General features: G+C 41.2%; 1 protein-coding gene across 1 annotated transcript; it reads right to left on the reverse strand.

Moving 5' to 3' along the window:
• Window positions 1-3,696: 3,696 nt before the first annotated feature.
• On the reverse strand, window positions 3,697-15,926 carry MAEL (maelstrom spermatogenic transposon silencer). The gene is made up of 12 exons (XM_035315259.1): window positions 15,711-15,926; window positions 14,969-15,052; window positions 12,835-12,937; window positions 10,868-11,023; window positions 10,303-10,344; window positions 9,558-9,685; window positions 8,497-8,551; window positions 7,837-7,978; window positions 6,557-6,619; window positions 5,540-5,672; window positions 5,208-5,286; window positions 3,697-4,330 (listed from the first exon to the last, which is right to left on the reverse strand). Exons 1-12 carry the CDS (start codon window positions 15,840-15,842, stop codon window positions 4,215-4,217), a joined length of 1,233 nt encoding a protein of 410 aa, XP_035171150.1. The 5' UTR covers window positions 15,843-15,926; the 3' UTR covers window positions 3,697-4,214.
• Window positions 15,927-17,410: the final 1,484 nt, after the last annotated feature.

Here is a 17,410-nt window from a genome sequence, read left to right on the forward strand (position 1 = left end):
ACAGCACTGCTTCCTCCAGTCTAACATCTGCCTGAACAGCAAAACCCGATACCTGATACTTGACAGACTCCACCCAGACAGTCCCCACCAAGTTACAACCCTCCTTCTGCCTTTTAAGATTTTGAAGACTGACATATTGCTAAAGGCATTATAAAAAGCAATCTTACTTTAGATACAGCAAACACCCTCTTTGATAACATAACTAGTTATAATGTAGACGCTGAAATGGGCACAAGTGTTGAACCTACACATCTCTTACTGCCTAGTATATTTTCTCACTTTGAAGACAAAGAGGAGTTGCCCTTTATGTGGGAGAGCAACTGGAATGCATGGAGCTTTGCCTTGGGATGGACAATAAACCAACTGGGAGCTCCTGGGTTAGGATTAAAGGGCAGACCAACATGGTTGACATTCTAGTGGGTGTATGCTGTGAACAGTCTGATCAGGAAGAAGTAGATTAGACCTGATTCAGTCAACTGGAAGGCGCCTCGTGCTACAAGTGACTGAGGGGTTAAGGAGGGGAGGCGCTCTCTGCTGGACCATACTTACAAACAAGAAAGAATGCAAACTCTGGGGGCAAACTTGTAACCGTGACTACGGAGTTCAGGATCCTAAGAGAAAGGAAAAAGCAAAAAGCGGGATCACAAACCTGGATCTCAGGAGAGCAGACTTCAGCATGTTCAGGGATCGGCTTGGAAGAATCCCGTAGGAGACAGCCCTGGAGAGAAGAGCAGTCCAGGTGAGCTTGTTGATTTTTCAAGTATCACCTCCTCCAAGATGAACAGGAAAACAAACAAAGGTTGACCAAAGAGACCCTGACAAAAAAAAAAAAAACAACCAACCAAGCAAAAAACACACATAGAAAAGGTAGAAGCAGAGACATGGTTTGGGAGAAACATACAGATGTTGTCTGAGCACACAGGAATGGGGTTAGGTAGACCAAAGCCCCCCAAAGCTAAATCTGCTGAAGGACACAAAGGGCAGCAAGAAGGGCTTCTGTTGGTACATCTGAATCGAAAAGGGGACCTGGTCATAAAGGACAAAGTACTGGACATCTTTGCCTTGATGTTTACTGGTAAGAGAACTCCAGCAATCCCAGGTCTGTGAGATAGTGCAAGAGTCTGGAGAAAGAAAGACTTACCTTCAGTGGAGGAGGTTCACGGTAGGGTACAATTAAACAAATCGGATGGGACGCACCCACAAGTGCTGAGGGAGCTGGCCAGTGTTGTTGCAAAGCGACTCTTAATCATCTCTGAAAGGTTGTTGTGACCAAAAGAGGTTCTTGACAACTGGAAGAAAGCAAGTATTGCTCCCATCTTCAGGAAGGGAAATAAGGAAAATGGGGGGAACTACAGGCTGGTCAGCCTCACATTGATCCCTGAGAAAGCGATCAGGAAAGTAAACCTGGAAACGTAAACCTGGAAACTGTTTCCAAAGGTGAAAAGCAAGAAGGTAACTAGCAGTTACCATGGATTTACGAAGTGGAAATTGGAATCTTATCTGACCAACCTGGCAGCCTTCCCTTCTACAGTGGTATTAAGCATTTGGTGGACAAGGGAAAGCAGTGGATGTTCATCTTGACTTTAGCGAGGCCTTCACCACTGTCCTTACATCCTCACAGACAAATGGATGAAGTACAGAGCAGATAAGTGGACCATGATGTGGACAGAAAACAAGCTGAACTGCCAGGCTCACAGTCACCAAGTCCAGCTGAAGGCCAATCCATCGAGGGTTCCTACTGACTCCAATACTATTTACCTCTTCATTTACAGTCTAGACACTGGGCTGGAGTGCACCTTCAGCAAGCTTGCTTCATCATGGCCTTCTCTACAAGCTGGCAAGGAATCTCTCTTCCAGCACATCAAACGCCTTCTCCCTCTCCTCCTTTTCTGACTTTGGTGGCTGCAGGATTGTTTCTCATGCTTCCCCTGACCCTCATCTGCTGTGCAGCAATTTGCCTTTCTGAGTATGTTTTCCCAGAGGCACAGCTGTGCCCTGCAGTAGGGCCGTTGGAGCCAGCAGGAATCAACTATGTCTGACATAAGGAGTGTGCTAAGGTTTAAATCATCATCTTTCCCTAATCTTTACTTTTCTAAAGGAGAGAAGTATAACTGCACTTTGCTTATTAGACAGTTTTTATTTTTCAAGAAAACAAAGATGAAGTTTCAAATTGTTCAACAGCCAGAGAAGTAGAGTTCCAAAATGAAAGAACTTGCCATTATCCAGTAGCTATCAGGGTTCTCCTCAAACAGAAAGAGGATAGTAAATGGGCTACATCTAGGTAGTGCTCTCATTATGCAGATTTTAGTTTTCATTACAAAAAACCACCACAGATTGTTGGTTATTACAATAATACAGTTACTGCCCTAGTTATAGACCACTGTCTACAGTGTGTAACAATCATAATATGCATATTTTGTTACAGGTGATTTATTTTATGTTACAGGTGATAAGGTATAGACACCACGGAACACACAGACTATTTCTCCATTTCTGGTCAGATGCATCATCTCAGTCTTGAAGCACAGTAGCAAAAGCTTTTATACGTCTGCATACTTGTACTGGTACAATAACAAGTATTTTAAGATTCTCTTCTTAAGAGCTGAAATGGAAAACTTCTATTGCAACACTGACTTCTGAAAATAATCCCCAAGTTACAGTTTTGTACATTTTGATGTGTCAATGCAGGAATGGCTGTCAATTACAAAACTTAAACTCAACCATATTCCACTGCAGAGAAGCCTTTACCACTAATAAGTAGACACTCTGACCCTGCTACAAGGCTTCCAGATGCCTCTAAGACTGGTAAATCTCAGTCTTCAAGGTTTATTGTCCTTAATTTGCTGAAGTTTGGCAGGTAGAACAACAGCCTCAAAGCAAGGAAATACAGAATCATACAAGAAAATTCAATGATACAACCAACTCTTAAGTAGGGGTCATCAAAATGGCTCAGTGATCCTGTAATACTGGAAAGCAGCCCTCAAATGCCCTTGCAGCAACTTTAACAGGTTTCCAACTAAACCAGCAATTGGCCTTTTTAACATACCGATCAGCATGCTTGAGATTATTCATAAATGTGTTGACCACTTTTTTTTTTTTGCCTATCATCCAAAAAGATGAACTACTAATTTTCAGTTCCTACAAGGAATGAAATCTCCTCTTACAGTTAGTTGCTATGGAAATAGTATTTCACAACTGGACCTCCATTGGAACAAGATGTAAAAACAACTCAGAAAATAAGATTGAGAATCAGTTGCTTAAAGGTAGTAGACAACTTTTTAGGGGCTTGTCCAAGACTCGAATCTCCATGAAATGGGACATCTAACTTCCCAACGATATGTCAGTCTCCCAGTTTTTATGGCCCCTCAAATAATTATGACTGGTATCTGTCCCAGTTCTATTAAACTTGCAAGATTGCATATGCTGATCAATGTATGTTTGATTTCGACATTCCTAAAAATCAAACAAAATTGTGCAAACACAAAAAATAAATCCACTAAACCCAACCATTAACACCTACACTCCTTCTGAGTCTAAGGGACATTTTTTTTAACTACTGAAAACCAGTGCAAAGGGGAAAATAGCCGTGTTCCTGATACATACTGTGCCTACAAAAGAACTATCAGATCAATAAAATTGCCACAATACTTTTTCCAACACATTTCACAGAAAATCTTTTTTTTTTTTTAGCTCAAATTCTTAATGGGTGGAAGAGACAGATTATGAACAATCCTCTGAGACCATTACACTTAATTCCCTTATAGCATCCTGTCATACCTCCATTGCTCCCCTCCACCACATTTTGGAGATGGAATGTTATACGCTGAGACAGTATTTTCCACATACAGAAGAAGGGAAGGAGGTTAAAGAAGAAATAAAGCACTTGTTACAAGTCACACTTGCTACTACAGAGTTCTTCTAACCAAATGACAATTGTGCATTTAATCTTGAATTTGTACTCCATCCATTAAGAAACAGAACTAGCATGGCATTTATTTTTAGAGGATGAAACTGCCAGGTTCTTTCAGAATGTCTTGCTGTATGTAATAAACAAGATCTTTAAAAACGTTCAATAACAATTTTATCATTCTAACAAGAACACGAACCGTCAAGGGTTGCACATAAGATGACTAACTGCAGTCTGGAGAAACTGCTGGTTGTCTTAGGGAAATGAGAAAAACAACGTGCAGCTGTCCTGGATGTAAAGATGATTTTCAATTGTTGAAGGACTTGTATAGATCAGATGTACTTTCCAGTAATCGAGTAACTCCTCTTCCTCGCGTGGTACTTTTTCCATAAAAAGAAGTCTTCATGTCACACAGAGAATCACCTATTGAATTAAATAAAGCTTACAAATGAAATAAGCCCTCAAAGCTTGCATAAACTAATTATCCTAATTGGAATTGTCCTTCATATGCTGTAAAGCTGAATGTATTCAAGAGTCCTAACACAAGAAATGAAAGACAGGGATTCTGTCCTCCAAAAACATCAAGTCCATGATCTCGCAGTTTATAATGGGAACAGTTTCAGCATTTAATTCAGCATGTATTTTCTATGCAGAAAATAAGCTGCAAACTCAGAATTCTTACTTGTCTTGAAAACTCTTTTCTGTTCCTCCCTGAAGATTAACCATGAACTGCCCAAATGAATTGAGTGCACATGCAAAAGCAGTATAGCATTATATAATATTAAAAAAAGCATTATATAATAAAGCAGCATTATATAATATTAGAAACATCTTAGCTCCAAAAAGATGACCTTAAATGAGCAGTTTTTAAAAGCCCTGTTGTAACAGAATACTTGCAACAGATACCAACTGAATTTGCACGCATGACTTAAGAGCAAAATACGGTGTTTTACAAAGGGACAAAGATGCCCCTACCTCTAAGAACCTAAGAAGGGACTTCACGTAACAGGAAAATGAGAGGTTTTAAGTCAGATAGCAACATTTTTAAAGAAAACTAAGTTTGGATAGACTTTCTGACCGTAAGTTTCTGTCCAGTAAGAAAAGGGCAGTTCTTTCATCTTCACAAGTTAAATGAAATCTGCAACGGTACGCTCTCTATATAATAAACTCAGCTCATGCAGAGCTGAATACCCTTTACGTCACTGACAGACATCTTCTCTACCCAGTAATTTGAAAAAGCAGCAATTAAATTAAGTTTAAATAACCTTTCCCTTTATAAATGGAGAAATCTGAAACTCACAACTAGAAGGGATGTGTTCTTGATCCTGACTTGGAGAAATGGCATGTCTGTCATATCCAGAACTCTCAGCCTTCATTTTCTGAAGAAATAAACATGCAAAAAAATAGATGTGTCTTCCAAAATGAAATATGCCCAACTACTCGTGATACCTAGGAGTTACAGTCAAAAATGACCATAAAAATGGCTCAGCTACAGATTTTCTTCTCTCAGTCTGCCTCACAGAAGACAGCATCCAAAACGAAAATGGATTTTCTGAAATTAGCAAGATTGTTCTGTCTAAAACACCCAAGTTAACTAGATATAACACAGGACATTAATTTAAAGAAACTGACCTGAAAACGTCCAGCATCCAGTATTACCCAATTGATATTTCTATTTCCACTGGAATCGCAGTCTTGAAGAGGTAGATGAGCGGCTGTCAGTGAGACTCCATACACACCAGCTAAAGATTTACTGATGCAATAACTTGACCAAGAAAATGAATCAAGAAAAGCTTTGTTAAGAGGAGTGTAGTGCTTACAGAAGCACAGCATTCTGAGCTCTTCAATGAACAAAAGCAGCCAGACTGTGATGCATGGAGATGACAGAGGGCAGGGTATTGTCACAGCAGCTAGACAGTGATCCTGCATCCTTCCAAGACCATCAGCCTATTCTACAACTACACCTGAAATTAACACAACTGCTTCCTTACGCTAACAAATGCAGCCACTTAATGTGAAAAGGAAGTTTCTGGCAAGGCATAGCAATATGTAACAGGAGGTTTTTTTTTTTTTTTTTTAAAAAAAAAAGACTATTCATTACTATTTCTCACAAATAGTGTTACTACTATTGACCAATATTTTTAATTGCATTTGTTTCCACAACTACTTACTTGCTCTCCCCCCCCCCCCCACACCTTAGAGATTAGGTAAGCTTATGCAGATACATTATATTTAGAACAGTATGAAAATATCCAAAGCAGAGATGGACTAAAATAAACTGAGAATTTCCCACCAAACAGAAGTTTATTAAACCTCTGAAGAAAAGTAGCAAGTTTTAACATAAATAGCATTTATCTCGATTCTCCAGTAGCAAGTGGAGGTAGCGACAGAACAAATACAAACCAAGTGATGGACATTACTGTCACAGAAATTACATTACATTGAAGTGCTAATACAGCACACTACTAAAATATACAAACAAAAAATAAAGCTACAAATAGAAAAGACCTGGAGGCAGAAGGATTAAATGAAGCTTGAGATTTAGAACCATGGTGCTCAGAGCAGTCAGAAAAGCCAGAGCCAATAAGCACATGTCTATAACAAAATGAAGAGTTGTCATACTGTAGGTAAGTCCTGTACAATACTCACGCAATTTTCTTACAAGATGCCAAAGCACAGCAAAGTATACCGTTCTCTTCATGCCACCTGCACCTACATAAAAATGAAGTTCGGGTCTATTACAGAAGTACCTTTAATCAATGCAAATAGTTGGTATGGTCAGAAGGAAGAGGAGCCAACATTCAAGATGTTATCTTTTGTCTCAGTGAAAATATATTACATTTTAAATTTCACATAGTATCAGCATTCAGTAACAAAAATCTAGGTGGTTTACGTGAAGTCAAGAACCGTGCTTAAGTGGCTTTTTTTTTTTTACACTGGGGTGGGAGGAAAAAAGGAAGAAAAGAGAATCCTATGAGATAAATGGAATTTAAAGATGACCATTAGAAGCTTCCCATTAAAGTGGGATAGTTCCTCTTAGTATAAACAACCCCACCTCCTTCTCCAAATGTGTGTTTTAAAGTACACTTCTCCATTCTTGAAAAGGTCTCCCACTACTGTGAAGATACTCACGGAAATGGAAAGCTGCCTGACAATACTAATGTAAAGAGCGACACTGATTTACGACAAGTGATCTCAAAATCCACAGCATCAGCAGACTAGGGATAAGTTTTAGTAGATTTAAAAAAAAACAACTAGATCATATTACTAGTTCTTAAAACAGTAAGAGGAAAAAGTTAAGGTATGTATCTAAGTAAACTACATCAGTGCTAAACATTCCCCTGCAACACCACTACCTACCTATCATTTCTTCATAGAAACACAAGGATCCGAAAGGAGAAAAAAATTCTGTTCAAGACATGCGGGGAAGAAACTAAACACCGATCTGACAAAGTAAGTGCATTCCAGAGCTGTATAAAGAGCATTCCTTCAGGAAGAAAGATCCAGCTTAACTCTTAAGCTTAAGAATTTGATTACTGCCACTAGTATGCATACCTAGGCCTTCGTTACAGTTGCAGCATGAGGTACAGTAACAGCCAGTTTCCCATCCTATTACAATTTAGATTCTGAATCTTCTCACTTCTATGATTTCCAGTTGAGTACCACAATATATTTAATTCCCTTTTTTAACCCTCCTTTAAATTAGGCCCCAGACTCAGCATTTAAAAGCCATCAATCTTCACACTTTTTTTTTTTTTTTTGGAAAGACAGGATTTCACATTTCCTATTGTGAGTCACACTGTGATAAGAAGCATTTCTGATTAGAAGTTTGCTGAAGATTTTAGCCTAGTAGTGCATAAGCTGTATGTAGGACACCAAGACATGTCAGGATAATACCCATTTCCACAAAAAAAAAGAAGCCAACATACCTGGTATTACTGGAAAAATCCCACAAGACAGCATCTAGCTCTCTACACACCCAAGTCTTGGATGGCTCCTTTTGATATTTCTTCTGGTACAGTTTTATTACCAGGTCTTCTACAGTAAGAAGCTCCAGATGGCTCTCAATGCCTATAGCTCAGAGGAGATCCAAGTCAGAACAGAACATCCAGCTGAGCAGAACGTTCACCCACTTTTTAGCTAGTCCTTGTTCACTATTCAGGCTCTTCTCTGAACCACAAAGCTCATGTAAACCTCAAATGATTCCACCAGTAGTATTACTAACATTTGGCTTCCTAGCAAAGCAGGCCCTGTATTCCCACAATTTTCTCCTCCTCAATAATTACATAGCCTACCTACAGGCCACCTTTCCTCAGAAGCTGTTAGTTTTCCCATCTATTACCACGCACATCTTCACAGTAGTCTCACCGACTCTGCTGCTCCTTTAACTGGCCAAGCAAGAAATAGTGTGTTGTTCCATGGATGTGCTCATTACCCAGTTAGCTGACTGACCACGCAGCAGTTATTTGGAGGAAAAGAAGAGGGAGTAGCACACCAAGTAGTTCTAGCTATCAGTACCAGCTTTTATGAAAACTTTGAGACTCAAACTCATGATTACATAATACGGCCCAAAAGGATTTATTTCCCACCTGCTACACTAGCCATTCGTTCAAGACACCAGGTTATTCGGAATCTGTCATCAGACTAGAGAAAAGAAAATTTGAGTCACATTCAAGAACTATATACAAGTACAGTACAGTGTTTTGACATCTGCAACACTTCTGGCTACACCTTAAAGTCACCTCCAAAACAAAAAGACCATGTTTGTGTACAACCTTCCTGAAAATTCCCTTGAATTGGAATCTAATACCAAGGCAGACTTACAACCAAACCTCAGGAGAAATTTGACCGATGTTTGGGAACAACTTGACAGTTAACCCATGCTACAGCTATTGCCACTAACTGCTGTATAGTATTTTTTCCACACACACTTCTTCAGAGTCCTGTATTTATGGATGGAACCCAAGATCTCAATCCTCTCCTCCTGTTATGAATTAACATCAGGCTTGAATGGAACAAGAAATGTTCATCATGAGGCTTAAACTCCTCTGAACCCCCATGTTTTGTTTCACTCACTGGCAACTCAGTGAAACAAGTAAAGTAAGATTTATGGTATTCTCATGGAAAAAAAAAAAAAAAGGCATTAAAACGTGAAAATAGCCCTACAAAAGCCAAATTATTTGACTATTATTCAGCACAATCAATTTAAGTAGTCTTAAAAACCCTTAATATCTAAGTCAAAACAGTATCAGAGACCATGGAAGATATTCATCAATAGACTAGAGCCAGACAGAATAACAAGGCAAAAAACTCAGTCTCTGACTTATAAAAACATTAGCTTCTTTTCCTAAACAGGGTGGGAGTACATGTGAGTGGGTGGGTGTGGGAGAAAAACAAAAAAAGGAATTTTGCTTATTCAGGCTCCCTATTGCTTTTTGTTAATGAAAAAAGCTGTAATCACTAACCGTAAGTTAAAAATCACTCAAATTCTTAAATGGGACTGTTTCTTCCTATACTAGGACTCAAATCCCCCTTCCCCCCCCCCCAACACGCTGGTTATGGTTTAGAGCGAAGTCTCTCCCTTGATTATCCAGTGGAAGAGAATTTAGAGGTTTCGATTTAGAGTGCCTTACTTTGACCTTGACCATACCCTGCAGAAAAAGCGAGGCCAACCACCTCCGTCCGGCTGGGCAAACTCAAGAAGTTCACGTAATACAACTGGGTAACAGGTACGTGAAAGATGAAATCCAGATATAGGGATCTTATGAGTGGCATCGCCTAATGAAGGGTGGAAGGGGGGGGAAGTTATGAGAAACCATTCTTTAAACAATACAGTCCCACCCAACCTCCCTTTGTATCTTTTTATATACATGCATGTACACACAAACACCACACAAACACACACACACCTCTGCTCTACAGGGAGCATCTGTGATATCTGTGATTAAACTATCAAAACCTTGCTTCCGACAGCAGAAGACTAGTTGGTCTGGGCTGTGAGCGGACACGCACACTTACTCCCTCTTAAAAGGCCATTATCTAAATATTTGACATAGGGTAACATGGGCCAAGTTTTTTCCTTCTGCACAAAAGGGGAGGAAGTGTACGAACAAAATCAAGCTGGAATGCATAAACACCGCTTAAGAGTCACAAGGGAAACAAGGCAGTCAAGAGCTCTGCCATTTGTGGATACAAGAAACATGCAAAGTGACCGCAACAAGCTATTCTATCACCTCTTTCTCGTCAAAACTTGAGATTAAGTTCCCAGAAAGAGAAACCAGGAAAGAGGACCTCCCAGAAGGAGAGATGTACAAAACATGTAGATACAGATCAGAAAAGCCAAGTCTCAAACTGTACACCCTTGCATACCACTTTTTCTCCCCATTGATACTCACTGGCAGTCTGGCAGTGGTACCGAAAACCACGTGGTGGTACTTCTGCAGAAAAGTACGAGGGAGGGGAGGAAAAGAACAACCATCATCCAGCACCACAATGACAGATCCTTAACTCCAAACTACGCACCACATTTTGATTTAGAGAACGGAACAGCTTCATCTTCCCCTGTGGCCTTGTACAAGTACCACAACTATTTTTGAAAAAAAATATATTTTCAGTTGCATGTATCTGAGAAAAAAAGTATATTGTATAGCACTTTTGTTTAGGTCCAAAACAAATGTTCCTTGCATGAAATATAAATCACAAACATCAGAAGTGCCTTCTGGATTTATTCTACCCTCCTTGAAGCTTCATGCAGTCCTAGCACTTAAGTACATCTTCAGAAACAAACAGAAAACAGCACCGCTCAGATATTGTGCGTAGAAGTCCAATCACTTATAGACAAAGAAATAAACCTGTCTTAATACCAGAAATCTAGTGTCAGTTGCTGCTGCCCAGATTAGAAAGCCTCCCTCTTAATGCAGAAGATGAACTCCTTGTTGTCTACCCTTCCTTGGAAATCACCTGGATCTATGAAGTGATGGAAGTCAGCCGTTATGCCGTCCTGTAGGGAGTACCTGACACACCCAATCTCACAAGGAAGGAAGCGCTGGTCACAGTGGGATGGCAGCTTGCCATGGCTGTAAATGTTCAGGAAATAGAAGATGTCTGCAACCACAGCTGATAGGAGGAAAAAAAAAAAAAGAAACTGAAAAAAACATTTTCAGAAGAATCACTAGAGGTTACAGCAAGCCATCCTGGCCTCACCTCATCCAGAGAAAGCTTCTGTGCACTTTGTCATAGAACTGAGCAAAGTAGTGAAGCACACAGATGGAGAAAGACATGCGAGACAAGGTAACTGATACTTATGCAAGAGTTGGGCATATTGGTAGACTATTCCTTTTTATGATGGTCTTATTCTCCTACAGGGTGAATAAGACCTAAAAACAAATGCTGCTAATTGGAAAGCAGCATTGCAAGCTCAACTCATTAAGTTAGATGGGTTAAGTGGGCTGCTACTAACCTACAGTACAAGGAGATGGGAAGAACTCTACTAAGGATCACTTCTCACTAAATGAGCTCCCAAAGAAGGTAAGAATACCCAAGGAAAGCATAAGAAATAAATTTTATCATCTACTGTGAAAAATACAATACACCTTAAAGCTTAATCTTCAATGAATGCCATGCAATGTTCCCACTGAAGTTTAAAATATCTATTTAATCCCTATGCTTACATTTTGCCCCTTACCAAAAAAATCTTACTTGTTCTACTATATAGGGAGAACTATATAGTGACATATCATCTAGTGAGGTATCTGTGTTTTTAACACAGAAAAGATGTTGTGGGCCAGATTTTATGGCATTCAACACCATCTCTCCTAAACTTGAATTCTGGTGCTCTCTTGTATGGGTCTTAATCTCTACAAACTCCTCTTGAGTGCAACTGCTTTCTTCATCAAAAAATTGATATAGGTATGGGCAACCATGCAGGACTTTTACTGAGAAATATTTAAGGAGCAGCATCATAAAGTGCATCTCAGTTGTCCCTTATCTTTCAAGGGAATAAGAGCAGTTACGATGAGTTGTCAGTCCAAGTCACCACGATGAACCTGTTCAAATTTGCATTATAGTGTCAGGGGAGCATGGATTCTGGCAGAGAGGAAACTAACAGGTGTTACACTTTTTAACTCGAGCTACTCTTTCCTGACCCTCTATAACGATGAAAATATTGAGAACAGTTCAAGAGACTTCTTAAGTAAAAAGCTTGAGCAGAGACATAAGCAAACAGTACAGAAATAACTTGCAGTAAGTGGCTGATTAACTTACCTTGTAAGCACTACCATTTTATCATTTTTCAGAAAAAAATGATTGTTGAGGAAATATTGCAGATGTGTTCATTACTCAAACCTAATTAAAACATCCACTTGAAGCCAAGGTAAAGATAAGAAAAGTTTAGGCTTCAGGAGTTCTTTCAATAAGCCAGGATGTTATAAAAGCATTGACCAAGTACATATCCACTCTTACTCTCACAAAGAGGCCAGGTCATCATTTTCTCTAACACCTGTACCAAGTTTGAGCTTTGGTATCTAACAACTTCTCGCTCTCTGAACTTGATAGAAGCATTCCTTTATTCTGAACTTGGATTAGCCTTGTAAGTCGCAAATGTCTGAGTATCTTTTTCTTAAAAGTCTTGAAAGAATTGTAAAGATAGTATTAGTAGCTATACACCCATTAAGCTGAAGAAAAAAAACACCAGAGGACAGAATTATTTCAGGCAAGGCAGAAGGACATTTGCACTGACTTCTCTCAACGCAATGAAAAAGTTTTTTATTTTTTCTGCAGGCCTACATCATTACTTTAAAAATAAACACACACTTGACATAGAGAGCTATTGAAAATAATGAAAATGTCCTTTGTATAGGTACCATTCAAAGTATCTATAAAAAGCAAGCTTTTATCTAACAAAATCAACTACTGTAAGATCTGTATACCCTGATCACTCTTCCACGACATAGCAGAGGCATCAGGAAAAGAAGTGACTCTGTGCATCACAGTGGTCAGACAGCCAGGTACTGGATGATCCAGATTAGGCATCTGGAAAAGATGAAATAATTAAAAATCAATCTACTAACTCCCAATAAAATCCTTCACCTCCTTCTATTACAGGAACATCTGTTGTCCATTACTAGTTATGGCTAGATGGAGCAAGTCTGTCATTTATGTACAAGTGCCTCTGTACTTGCAGACTGGGACGGCAAGACTTCTCTTCCAACAAAGGATAGTTGTCTTAGTACCTTGGCTAACTCACAACTGGAGAGAACCACAGCTATTTCATTAAAATGTAATACAAATACAAAAACTATAATTTTGTTAGGTTCAACTACTTGTTGCACAGGAGGAAGTCTTCCAACAGGAATTTCAAGCAATACATAAACTTGATGAAGAAGTTTGCCACGTACATTATTTGTCTTTGACTAGGAATGGCATTCATGAAAACCCAGTAAAGCCTCAATTCATCAGACTGCTCTGGTACAAAGCAAATGAGAGGGGCTCACAGGCCTGTTAAGTGAAATATTGCACATTCATGCACAAACAGTAAGCTTTTAAGAAGGCAGGGAGATTTGGGAATCTGCCTAGATACACGACAGGCTTCCAGGATTCAATCATTCAAGGACCAAATTGTGAATAACATCCATATGTAGGTACTCAAATTCCAGATAATCATCTTTGTCTGACAAGCTCTCAGTTATCAGTTTAAGCTATTTAAAAGGAGGAATTAGTCCCACCCATGTAAGCTTTGGTCATCTCCAAAAGTTGACCAAGACCTTTCACTATGCAAAGTAGCTGTAGTTTCCTGTATAACCAAGTGCAAGTAATAAAATGAGATCACAATTTCAAATGCACAGTCCTGTATTTGCACTGGCAGGCAATGAAGATGATGTGCTTTATCTTAGTAAAGCAATTATTCCTTTCCTGATTAAAGCTTTCTAAAATGCTACTTCTTGTGGAATGAAATGCATAAGTCTCCGTTTATGACTTAGTTGTCGTTTCGTGTTGCTCTCCATTATATATGAACATTGAACTTCATTAATTATACATCCCTCACTTGCTAAAAATAACATGATGATCATGTTTTAAGTCCTTTCCTATACACGCAGGCTCCCAAATGAGAAGACATTGCTTAACACTTCCTTACTAGCCCAAATTAACTAACTCAACTAATCCAAATTTACTAGTTACTCCAAGCTACGATCATCCTACCATTCTCTCTACTGTCACGTTAGCACTTTCATGTCCTAAGATTTACCCTCACCAGTAATTCATGGCCTGTATGCAGTAATACGGAATGAAGAAGTAAATGCAGTATTATCCACATACTGAATCAGGCTCTTTGCTTTGGCATACAAGTTTTTATGCTGACAACCAAGACAGGAATAAAATAAGCTTTCTGACACCTCACATAATTCAAACTCCAAGGAAAACTTCAGGGACCTGCTGGGAGAGCACTATTACATGAACACTGTTGTCAGAAAACTAACTACTAACTCCTACATGGAGATTTTGTCCTTCACCACTATTTTCTCCATAATCAAACCAATCTAAAACTAATGGCAAGCAATTTTTTGTGTGTGTGCAGGCTGTAACATTTCATTGACCTGGTCCACCACTGAGCCCATGAAGAACACCAAATCAGCTGCTTGTAAAGTGTACTTACTTTCAGGCCATCAGACAAGAATGACCTAATTGAGGACATCCACAAAGCAAAGATAACACAAACCTGTGACTAAAAGACATCCTAATTTACTGTATTATAAATAAAACACATTTTAAATCAGACACTGCAAAATACTGCTAAACATTAAACTAAGCTGTTAGAGAGCAACATTTTAGTAGGTAAAAAAGTACAGAAGAACAAGCTGTGGTTATTTAAAGAGGTACAGAGTACTCTCACCAGCAAATTACACCAGAACAATTTTCTGTTTAAATTTCACAACAGTTGGGGCTACCACATCAGCCATAATCTCCAAAAGTTTGACGTTACGAGTACAGGTAATCTCCTACAGCATCCCACCTTGCCAAACCCAAGCACCACTTCCCGAAAGGTGGTCATTTCTGAGCATTTACCTCCTTTATTGTCTTCTGTGATTTCTTTTTCTTCCACTTCTGAGCCCTCTCATTATATGCCATCTTTTCCTCTTCTGTCAGCAACTTGAAGGAAAGCAAATCATTAAGCAGTTTTTACTACTTCCTTCTAGTAGTTCCACAAACCAAGTGTGTGTAACACACCCTTATTCAAAGGGAAGCTATCAATACTTAGCAAAAATTGCTAACTGGTGTCATCAAGTGAAGCATTTTGGGCACCTTTCTCCCTTACAAAGCCATCAAGCTTTGATTCAGAACACCTGGTGAGCACATGCATCTGGAGGAAGTTCAGAAGAGGGCAAGCTGGCTCTGTCACAGCACAGAGGTCTCCTGAAGACCTCTCCTCCTCACCAGCCAAGGGTGCCACCACCCACTGCCCACAAGCCAGATGTCCTCTCCTCTGCGGCTGCGGAGGACACGGTGAGAGTAATTCTTAACTGAAATCAGATAGAGCCGTGCAAGGCACCCATCTGAAGAGGTAAGGTTGTGCTAAGCAGACAGCAGCTGGGACACCAGCTAACTCCCCCTCTCACAAGTACCGTTCTGGGCTTTCACCACCACCCGCTCCACCATCAACTCATGTGTGCCAGTTTGCCACCAGCAAGAGGTGCTGGGGCGAAACTCGGGCAGCGGGCCTCCCTCCTACCCCCTTCCAACAAAGCAGCGTTAACCCAAAGCCCTTCTCCCCTAAAAGAAAGCCTCAGCCCGGCTCCCTCGCCCTCACCGCCCAGTCCTGGGCGCAGTGTGGGATGGCGTCGACCACGCGTGCCACGGGCAGCCCGTGCTGCTGCAGCTTGGGCAGCTGGTCCCGGGCAAACAAGTAGTAGGGGCTGCGGGAGCCCCTGTGGCACGACATGGCCGCCACCACCCGCCTGGCCGCGTCCTCCCGGCCTCGCCTTAGCCTCCAGGCCTGTCCTCGCCCTCCTGGCCTGCCCTCGCTGCTGGCGCTTGCTGGGGGAGCGGGGTGGGTTCCTAACACGCTTCTTATAGGGGCGGTGGGCGTCGCCTGGGGGCGGCGGGCAGGGGAGGTGGCCGTCATGCCCAGCCGCTCCCCCGCGAGGCGGTGACAGCCCCGGGATGGCCGGCAGCGGGGCGAGGAGGGGCCAAGGGGCTTAGTGCCTTGCCACAGCAGCGCAGAGTGGCGGGTGGCGTTTTGTTTTGTTATGGCTTGTTTTCTGCTGCATCGTTCGGGGCTGTGAGCGCTCCTCTCCCTGATGTCCGGTTCCATAGGTCTTCCGGCATCTGCCGAGGGGGAAACACAATAAAAATGCAGTCTGTTATTGCCAGCGACCACGTACGGTCCTCGTCTGGTCATGGCACTGCGTTCCTGTGCGGAAATGAAGGCTTCCCCGCCATGCACTTTGCTCTGCCTATGCTGGGGTCACCCCCAGCCCTTGGCCCAAACTCCCCCGGCGGAGCCGTACTCGTGCAGCCTCCTGGCAGCGTGGTGTAGTAACAGGCCTGTTGTGGCCTGGGGGAAGTACCTGCAACCAGTAGTAAGTAATGATCTCTGCGTATTCTACGTCCCAAATACATCTCCTGGTGCCACGCATATGTAATCCAAGTCTTCTTGTTCTGTTTCTTTTATTTCTATTTATACGTGTGCAAACATCTATATTCATAAATGAGCGTAGTGACTCTTTGTAAGGATTTTACTAAATGTAATACATAACGTTATACAGAGTGGGAGGGTATGGGGGAGTATGACCCTTTTCATTTGAAAAAATCAGTATATTGCCACTTTGTGAGGGTGGGGAGCCTGCCTTTCGAATGTTTGCAAGAACTTGGTGCAAGCATTTGCTGCTATTGCACACCAGCTTGTCCTGTAGGGATGGGCACTGCTGACAAGGTGCTTGCCCTGCAGCCTGCAGGATTGCCCTGAGCTCCTGCCTTGCCTTTCCTCCTGGAGCAGCCCGGCTCTTGCTGCTCCCTGACAGTGACCTCAGGAGGAGCCGGTGCTCCATGAGACAAGGTCAGGGTGATGTGCGTGCTCTGACACATCCAGTAGTGCTCAAAGTGCTGCCAGGGCCCGGATTTCTGGGTGAGAATGCGGGGTGACAGATAACAGGAGTGGAGGCTCTCAAGTGAAGACCAGCTTCACACCAGAGGACTGGGTTTAGTTTTGAGATTTGTAGCAGAAGAGTGGAGGAGGTGAGAGGGCATGCATATGCTTGGAAAGGCAGACTAGCACTTGCTTATTAAAAAATACTTTGGGAACTCATATTGTGCAAAACTGGGAAAGCTGTGCAGACTTTCATCTATCTCATTGACATGATTCTTTCACTGAAAGTTTGCATATTGAGCCACAGTTCACATAAAATAGAGGCTGATCTGCGTCATCTTGATAGGCAGGATGAGTTGCTCCCCTCCTTAAGCTTTCTGTCAATCTCTCTCAAAAAGTAAGTGATCCTGACTTGTCATAGT

The sequence above is a fragment of the Oxyura jamaicensis genome, chromosome 1 (assembly GCF_011077185.1).
Source record: "Oxyura jamaicensis isolate SHBP4307 breed ruddy duck chromosome 1, BPBGC_Ojam_1.0, whole genome shotgun sequence".
Lineage (NCBI taxonomy): Eukaryota > Metazoa > Chordata > Aves > Anseriformes > Anatidae > Oxyura > Oxyura jamaicensis.